General features: G+C 35.1%; 1 protein-coding gene across 1 annotated transcript; it reads left to right on the forward strand.

The window, feature by feature from the left end:
- Positions 297 to 8,461, forward strand: LOC18779885 (rho GTPase-activating protein 7). The gene is made up of 13 exons (XM_020563064.1): positions 297 to 706; positions 1,425 to 1,461; positions 2,673 to 2,749; positions 4,413 to 4,483; positions 4,559 to 4,637; positions 4,749 to 4,893; positions 4,980 to 5,099; positions 5,726 to 5,803; positions 6,003 to 6,058; positions 6,148 to 6,217; positions 6,565 to 6,652; positions 7,502 to 7,679; positions 7,936 to 8,461. The coding sequence occupies exons 1-13, from the start codon at positions 653 to 655 to the stop codon at positions 8,119 to 8,121; spliced, it is 1,239 nt and encodes a 412-aa protein (XP_020418653.1). The 5' UTR covers positions 297 to 652; the 3' UTR covers positions 8,122 to 8,461.

The following is a 9,469-nucleotide window of genomic DNA, read 5'->3' on the forward strand; positions in this document are numbered from 1 at the left end:
TCTGGGGTTGTGTTCTTACTGTTGTATCTTGGGTTGTTTTTCAAGTGAATCTCTACTGTTTTGTGAAAAAAATAAAATAAAAAAAAAGTCTTCAGTTGTTGACCAAAAAACCAATAAACTAGTCTTCAGTTGTTGACCAAAAACAAATAAACTAGTCTTCAGCCCAAAAAAAACCTTAAATCAGTCTCACAACTGGCAGGAGTGTAGAGCTATCAAACCGGTGGATGTACAGTTGAAATCTCTTTACACAGACAGGGCCCGTGAACGAGTGAAAGTAACGCAACTCTTCAGAATTCAGATTACTAGGGGGCCTCTAGATCCTCTCCCACTGCCAGCTTGGCAGCTTGGACTGTTCCCATTGGTCAAAATTCTCCACTGATACTTCATCTTGACTGCAGACCACACCCTCCCCTCTCCTTCTTCAACTTCAAGTAGGTGAAAAGCAAACACATTCTCTCATTATTCATTACCCATAAAAAATAAATACTGCTGAAGCCACTGCTGTACTCTACTACCGAATCTAATTGATTAAAAATTAAAACTTCAAAAAAACAAAAAAGCAAAGCAATTCCAACAAATATAGAGATTTAAAGCTCACCTACCCTGAAATGTTGGCTATTGCTGACCGCGATTTCGATGCTCGTCGGCCAAAATGTCGGCCTCTTTAGCTGCTTTTGAGCGCCCAAGACCTGGAGGTTCTAATTCGGTATGGTTTTTGCTCCTCTGGTTTGCTTGGTTATTGGGAAAACGAGTTGAACTGGATGCAAAGTTGTGGAATTTTTCTTTTGTTTTGTTTTCTATTGTTAAAAGTTTAATTTAGTTGGCTTCTGTGGGAAGGCACCAAAACTAAAGGGAATGCTAGGTTTATTGATGTTGGTTCCGTTTAAATCCCAGATGGTGTAATGTCCGAAATGTTATGAAATTTGTTAACTTTATTGATTTGTTTCCCTTTTTTGTTCTGATTGCTGAGGGAAGTGTAAAAAGGAAAATAAAAGGTAAAAGAAATTCAAGGCATGTTTCCCCTACTTATCTGTACCAGTTTCACTTGTCGAAATGATTGAAGTGGTATTAGGCTGAGTTCAGTCTACTATGTTCAAGTAATGTTGACACGTATTTGTAATGTTTTTATTTTTGTTATGTGAATGTAACTGCAATGCTGTTTCCTTTATTTGAACAAAACCTCAACTTGCCTAAAATTTCAGGGAATCGATGAAACATTCGATGTTTTATTCATTCTTGATCATTCGAATGTGTTCTTAACTGCCAGTTCATCATAATCACAGTTTCTTAATTATCAATGTGACCTGATAATATTTCGGATGTTCCGTTCCATTCCTATGGTGCTTAATTTTTGAACTAGTTTCACATAGTGCTTTGTGGGTCGTGATTATTCATGAATTCTAACACATGAGATGATCTACCAGGTCTTCAAGAGTGGCCCACTTTTCATATCTTCGAAAGGTTGGTAAACGTTCACTTTCTCCATTACTATTTTCTCCTTAAGGCAGTTTTCGTTGGGTTTCCCAAACTTGTTTATTTATTTAGTGACAGTCACTTGGCATTTGTGCGACTACTGTAGTCTTAGACGAACAATTTAGTTTACCTGGAACTGGAAAATTTGCCTTCAGAATGCTATCTTCACAGTGCTCGAGCTTGGCTTCTTTATACTTTATTGAGCTTGAACTTGGTTTTGGCTAAAAAGAAAGTCAAGCTTGATAGGAGCTCAAGCTGTATTGAGCTGATTTATAGGAATGTGTTGGTCTCTTTCCATAACAAGATCTTCATGAATTGCATAATTTAATGATAAATAATGAAGATAACAATGAAGGCATAGCGAAGAGTAATTTTCTAACATAAACTTAGGAAATAAGAAAGTAATAAAACAAGAAAAGAAAATAAAGAAACTGCAATCTTAATATTACGTATGACCAACTATCCTTAATGACACTGGTGCTACATTAAAAGCTAACAAGTCTTACTTGAAGGTAACGTGAAAACGTGGCAATTTAGAAAATGTGTTTAGATATATGTGTGATTGAAAATTGAGTAGTTTCTTCAACTTTAGAATTGTGTGAGAAGTGAAAAAGTCTTGTTGTTTTAAGTTGGGTTGGGTAATGGATAAGTAACTTGGCTGGGGCAGGTTTAATAGAAACAAGGGGCATCAGTAGGTGGTGGTGGAAGAGAGGAGGGGTGGAAGGGGCATTGAAGCAGTATGTATAGGTTGGGTGGGAGAGCCATGTGGCACTTGGTGGAGAAGGAGAGGCACTGCTGCTCCTGGATAGATTGAGGGTGGGCTTCTTTATTATGTTATTTTTATTTTTAAATGGGTAAAGGATAAAATGAGAATTCTACACCTTCCTCTTATCTTGATTCTAGGGTTGTTCCAAACATCGGAAATGGAAATTAAAAAAATCATTTCTTTCTATAATAGTCAGGGAAATGGAAAAAATTCCTATTCCCATTAAGCATTCCAGTCAAACAAACATGGCTTTAAGGTTTTGAGCTATTCCTCACAACTATATGTTGACTCAGTTGAAGTGTTTAGTTTTATCAACTAGAGTTTGAATTTATGTTTTTATCTCTATTTTCTTATCATGCATTTAATCATTTTCTCACGATCACCTTTCCTCCGCTCATTAGTTTTATCTTTTGTTCTTACCTTAACTTTGCAGGCATAGGCTGGAAGTCTTGGAAGAAGCGGTGGTTTATCCTCACACGGACTTCTTTGGTTTTGTTTAAAAATGATCCTGTTAGTATCAATCAGTAATCTCTTTATCTTCTTTGTGACTATACTAATATGTTTAGGTTTCCTTTTGATTCCCGTGTCCTTTTTAATAATTTTCTGAATTGCTCTTCATAATTGACTGTGTTTATTGAAAAAGATTGGCTGGTCACTGGATTCATGTATGTTTATATTTGCTCTAAAAATGGTAAACTTAGGAAATGCTGTTTTGAGTTTTGAAATTGGACTAAGGTTGTAGACATGTGTCTTTTTTATTGCTTTGCTTGCTGAACATTCTTATCATCACAAATGTAGATTGGGTTAGATATCCTTTGGAATGATATAATAGTACATTCTATGTGACTTTTGAAGTTGTTTTTAGGCATAAAAGAAATCATAACTAGGATAATCTTTTATCTTCTAAATTTGAATTTCATATCTTTTGCCAACATGCATTAACTAATGTTGTGGTGCACACAATGCATGCTCATGCAGTGACAATTTGCGCAGGGTCCACCCTATGGTGATTTGACAATCACCTTGTTTAGACTAGCTATTAGTGTTGAATATTTCCAGAATCAACTAGGTTGGCTAAGCTTTTGAAAGTCTGAATTTTTTATTTTTGAGCTTTATGCTCATTGCCTATTTACAGCTTTAACAATTTATCAGTTTGCAGAAATGCCTAACTTTCAATGCTCAAGTACCAACTGCAATTCCAACTTCCTGAGAAAAGGCTTACTGTTAGTCTATTATAGACCCTTTTTCACAAACCACTGACTGCCATGTTTATTAAGTACCTCATTGGATGACTACCAGGAAAATGCGCTTCTTTGACATTTTTACTGTCTTCAGTTGGCTATACTTTTCCCCTCACATTTTTTCTGGCAAATATAGATAGTTGATTAATTTGTTAGGAAAATAATAGGTTCACACTAAGCTTCCCTGAATCTTTGAAAGACACTAGTATTCTACCAAGTCAAGATATATTGGAACTTCTTCCATTGCCTCATGATATGGGATGGATCCCTATTCCGGCCTTCATATCACAACCTTTGTACTTTGAGTTGCATATATTCTCTTCATTTATTCACTCAGACCAAAAAATATTCTCTTCATTTAGCATTGTTGTCTTCTTTGTACATTATTAAGACAAACCACTAAAATGAATGGCATCCCTTCATTCCTTAATGAACATGTCACGTTGGGAATATAATTTCAATTTAAAAGGGTATTTCAATAGTGTTTCTGGTTTATTATGTGTGGCTCACACATAATAAATCAGAAACGCTATTGAAATACAGTAAGCCTAAATGAAGAGAGTTTACTGAATTGTTTGCAAACTGTTAGCTGATTTTCCAAGCAAAAATTTTGAAAACAGAGGCAGGACATTATTGGTTTTTCTGTGTGCCCAAATTTGTGTGGAAGGTAATGAAAAGTTGGGGGATCTAGCTTATATAAAGATAGCTTGTTCGGGAATTAACCACAACCGTAGGCATTGAAATGGTCGTTTCTTTATTGTCATTCCGGTTGTGTTAAATGATTTCCTTTTTCTGAGTGTAATACTAGCATAGTATTTTGAGACTTTGCAAGCTGTAATTAACTGATTAACATTATTTTTAACTCATACATCAAATTTAGTGTGTTTTAATTGTTAATAGAAATGAAAATGATTGTTTTAACTTTTGCATAGAGTGCGCTTCCACAAAGAGGTGGTGAAGTAAATCTGACTTTGGGGGGCATTGACTTGAACAATTCTGGGAGGTATGGATGGCTACTAAACTGTTTGTTTCATTATTATCTGCAATCTATCTAACAAATGCAACTGGTTTCTTGTAGTGTTGTTGTTAGAGAAGATAAAAAGCTGCTGACAGTTTTATTTCCTGATGGATGTGATGGTCGGGCCTTCACCCTTAAGGTGATTGCTGATATGATTTTGTTGTCCAAGTCTTATTTGAATTTATAATATAATTGCATAGTTTCTGCTGATATTTATTTGTAATATTCTCTGTGTTTCTCCAAATCCCAGGCTGAGACATCAGAAGACTTGTATGAGTGGAAGACAGCCCTTGAACATGCTCTTGCACAAGCGCCAAGTGCTGCCCTTGTCATGGGACACAATGGGATTTTCCGAAATGACACAAATGATACAATGGAAGGGTCCTTCCATCAATGTAACTTTTCAGTATTTACCCATTCAATGTTTCATGATTTAATCTCTCTGGAGCTGGTGTATTTATACATAATTTTGGGCTTTCAGGGAGGGATAAGAGGCCTGTTAAATCTTTGGTTGTTGGAAGACCAATTCTGCTTGCGCTAGAAGATATTGATGGAGGTCCTTCGTTCCTTGAGAAAGCTCTTCGGTTCCTCAAAAAGTTTGGTATGTTGTGATAACATAATTTGAAACTGAAGGAAAAAATCGATTACATTCTGTATTAACTCCAGAAAATTTTAAAATTTGCCTCAGACCTTTCACAAAAAAATTACAAAGATCCTCTCCCCATGTGCATCCTGTATCTCTTGCGTATTTATTGTGTTTCTCTAGTGCATACATCCCATATCCAAAAGCCAGATTTTCCAAAAAGTCAACTGGATAGAAATTTGGAGTATCTGATACATGTAGAGGTGTTTATGGCTGTATCGGATACTCAATACCCGTGCTTTAAAGATGCCATCTATGGATAGACGACTGTAATAAGAAAAGTTCACATATATGTTGGTCTTTATTCTTGTCTGGTATTTTGGGAATTGGTCTACTTCCAAAAAGCACAGTATTGATATCTTTTTTCATATATTGGTTATGCAGAAGTTTAGATATTTCTTTGTTTACCACACTGTGGAGACTATCAGTACAAACTCTTAATTCTAATTGCCTAACTATTTGGAAACACAATTTTGGGAAATAACTCGTTATGCTTGAAGAGATACAGAAAAATAGAATAAAAGAATATTTTTGAGGAATATAGCATACAATTTCATAATCTCTGTAAGTTATTTGTCCACTAGGTACTAAAGTTGAAGGAATTTTGCGACAGTCAGCGGATGTTGAGGAGGTAGAACGTAGGGTACAAGAATATGAACAAGGTATCTGTTTTATTAAAGTTCGAAGTATCTGTTTTATTTAATTGGGCGATTGCTTATGAATGTCTTTGATGTATTGCCAGCACTGAATAGATTTTATATGCCTCAGTTGGATGTTCCATCTATTAGCTTATGCGCTCAACTTTCTGTGAAGCATGCATTTCCAAATGAGTTTATCCTAACCTGTTTTTCATGTTTTAAGGCAAGACTGAATTTGATCCCGGTGAGGACGCTCATGTTATTGGTGATTGTGTCAAGGTACTTTCCCATAACTAATTGATGCTATTTGTTAACTAATATGAATAATGAGTTCAAATCAATATTTACTCAAGCTGTTTGATCTGCAGCATGTTCTGAGAGAGTTGCCCTCGTCTCCAGTACCAGCATCTTGCTGCACTGCGTTGCCAGAAGCTTATAGTAAGTTTAGCTCAATGTCATGCGTGTTCATAGGTTAAGTAATCTGGTTTTTCTTTATGTTTGGGAATTCAATAATTGGAATTGTTCTGTGACACTGTATAACAACATTCTAAGGTTATCTGATTGTCCTTTGCAAAAAAAGAAAAAAAGATTGGCCATCAGTCTCATGTCTAGTAATCTGACGCATTAATTAATACTCTTTATGCATGATGCAGAGATTTGTACTAGTATCCACATTAATTTTAAAGTCCACTAAAGTTTCCTCGAGTTTCTGAATTTATTTGTGTATATGATCAGCATATATTATTTTTGTATGTAATTTGTACCATTGTATTCTGTTTGACTAGAAATTGATCGAAAGGAAGCTCGGATTAATGCAATGCGCTCTTCAATATTGGAGACATTTCTTGAGCCAAACCGCCGTTTATTACAGAGGTAACCTATATATCCATCTGTTACATGGTATGGGATGTCTTATTTCATCTTTTGAGTAGACAATTTTTGTGGCCTTTTGAGTCCTACTCATTTTGCTTGAGATTCTTCATTTTCTGTTATAAACTTAATAAAAAATTCTTGAGTTTTTGTGGGAATGAAATATCTTACATGTTGGTAGTGAATGGATGCATGAAAATAATTATAAGAAAGGATGAAGGTATTAGTGTCGGTTGAAATATTGATATTCGGATGTTCGGATATATTGATGTAAATATCAGTAAAATTTACACAAACTACTCATACTTGTTTTAGAACATCGAATTTTCGAATGAAACATACTGATATTAGGTTCGGTAGACTATCCTTTAGGTTGACCCCTAGTAAGGTACTTTGGTATGTAGTTCGTAATGATGTTCACCTCATTGAGGACTGTATTTCTGTAACTGGCGTGACAACAAAGGAAGAAATGATTTACCAATTCTGCTCCTTTCAGAGTGAATTACTCGTATGCTATGCCTATCTTTTTGCGGCCAATTGTTTACATTTGAACTTTGTACCGTGGAAGGTTATTAAGAATAAGCACGTTTAGGGTTTAGGGACTTGCATTTTGCTTGCTTCCTTGATAAGCATGTAATACCAAAAAATGCCATAAATTTACACTAGAACCTGTGTTTTATACTTGAATGCTAAGTTGTCAGTTTGGGGAAAAATAAAATTTGTAGATTTTGAACATGCTGTATTGTAGAGTGACTATACTTATTAATCTTTCCCTTGATACGTTTTGTTTCCAGTTGTACTGAGCAATCATATCGGTCTATCATCTTACTATTTTCTTTCTTTTCTTTTCAGAATTTTGAAGATGATGCATACCATCTCATCTCACTCACATGAGAATCGGATGACTCCATCTGCAGTTGCTGCTTGCATGGCACCCTTGCTCTTACGCCCTCTATTAGCTGGTGAATGTGAGTTGGATGATGAGTTTGATGTGAATGGAGATAATTCTGCCCAGCTTCTTGCTGCAGAGGCAAGTGCTCCTTTTCTGCTAAGAATGTGCCGTTTCTAGTTTGTGACTGACTTTTTCTCCCGATACATATTTTCAATTTTTTTCCAGAGCTCAAAGTCTATTAGAATATTGCTATTTAGTTTTTTGAAATCTTACCTTGTATAGTTTCACTATATGCAAATTATTACTATATTATTTGTTAGTTTTTCTCGTTTTGTTGTATGCTTCCTGTCATTCAAACGATTACAAAGACTTGACGTTGTGACCATGGTTCCAGGTGGTAGATTACCCAAAGCATCCATCAACAGCATCTTCTGCCTTAGTAGAATTAACAACTCGTCTTGATTTCTTCAAGGAAAGACGCTCTCAGTTGATGGAACAACTTCATAATCTTGATTTAAATTATGGCACAACATCTTTGCAAGACTCTGTGTATAGACCATCATCACCACCATGGAATTGATTGGCGGAGAAGATGCTCATCAAATGAGTCGGAAGAAGAATGTCAGACGCCCTGTTCTTTGTATATCCTTTGATAATGTTGCATATAGTTGTATCCCATGTGGAACTCTTTAATATTCTTGTTTCATATTCAAAGTTCCTTTTTTTTTTTTTTTTCTTTTTCTAGTGAAGATGTGGAACGGAATTTTCGTGAGAAGTGTTCTTTTCGGTCTGTTGATTGATTTTTTCTCGTTTGGTTTTTGTTGTCAAGGACCCTGTAAACAAACCATGCACTGTTGTGTCCATAGGTGAAGTATGCTTATTGAACAATAATATTTATAGTCAGCAAACCATTTTCAGAAGTGCGTACTTTATTTCTATTTACAGAAATTTTCTTTCTGATTATGATTATTCAGATATTAAAAGGTTTAACAAGATATTGTTTATAATTTAAGCTTCTGTATCTCACCTGCTTAATTACCTTTATTTGATTTTGAGACTTACCATTCTATACTCCACTACCTGTGACTAGTTATCTGGGCTTTAGACTGCGCCCCACCTAAAAACAAAGCTTTTAAAATCCCAAAACGTAAGAAAATGTCGCAGCAAATTACATTCTTAGCATTCTATCCCACTATCCTCAATGCAATATTTATCAGAAAACAACGCTTAACGGAGGAATAATAATTCGAAATTTAACTAAAAGTTGGAAATTTTAGGGCTGCTTACATAAAATCCCCTAAGTTAATACAATCTTGTCACATGTGTAGAAAAAGTTTTAAGGGACATAAAATGACGCTTGGTTAATGTTAGGACTGTTTACATAAAATCTCCTAAGTTTGGTGGCCATTTTAAAATGAATTGTATTCAAAATACTCTTAACTACTTGAGTTATAAACCCCGCTACATCATGTCCCTTTAATTGTTCGTGTTGCATCAATTTGGCCGCTAGGTCTTGACATGCAACAATTTTTCCTTTTTACTGTTTGACTATCTGGTGATCCATCAAGTAGGTTATGTGGCAAACACGGGACCGGTTTCTGAGCTGATGTGGAAGTCAGACTTGTGCATCCCGAACAAAAAATAGCAAAATAATAAATTCAGCAATCAACTTATCAACTCAATAACTCTCCGTTTGAATGAAGAAATTGAAAATTGCATAGAATTAATGACAGAATTTAGATCTCCGTCACTTAAATTTCTGACAATTAAAAATTTCAACGTTTGGAATTATATGTATGTCAGGTTTTGTAAATGACATAAATTAAATATTTTATGAAATTGATAATGTGAAGAAAGAAAAACGTTTTCATTTTGTTTGTTGGTCTGTAGTTGGAGTAATTACACGGATTTTTTCTTTCGCAACCAAA

The sequence above is a fragment of the Prunus persica genome, chromosome G4, assembly GCF_000346465.2.
Source record: "Prunus persica cultivar Lovell chromosome G4, Prunus_persica_NCBIv2, whole genome shotgun sequence".
NCBI lineage: Eukaryota > Viridiplantae > Streptophyta > Magnoliopsida > Rosales > Rosaceae > Prunus > Prunus persica.

What these genes read in the sequence shown, in the direction of transcription:
- LOC18779885 (XM_020563064.1), top strand. Translation starts at nt 653, where the DNA reads ATGTCGGCCTCTTTAGCTGCTTTTGAGCGCCCAAGACCTGGAGGTTCT. An exon ending in GGTACAAGAATATGAACAAG is followed by an intron (nt 5,804 to 6,002) that starts GTATCTGTTTTA and finishes TCATGTTTTAAG; the next exon opens with GCAAGACTGAATTTGATCCC. An exon ending in CCCAGCTTCTTGCTGCAGAG is followed by an intron (nt 7,680 to 7,935) that starts GCAAGTGCTCCT and finishes CCATGGTTCCAG; the next exon opens with GTGGTAGATTACCCAAAGCA.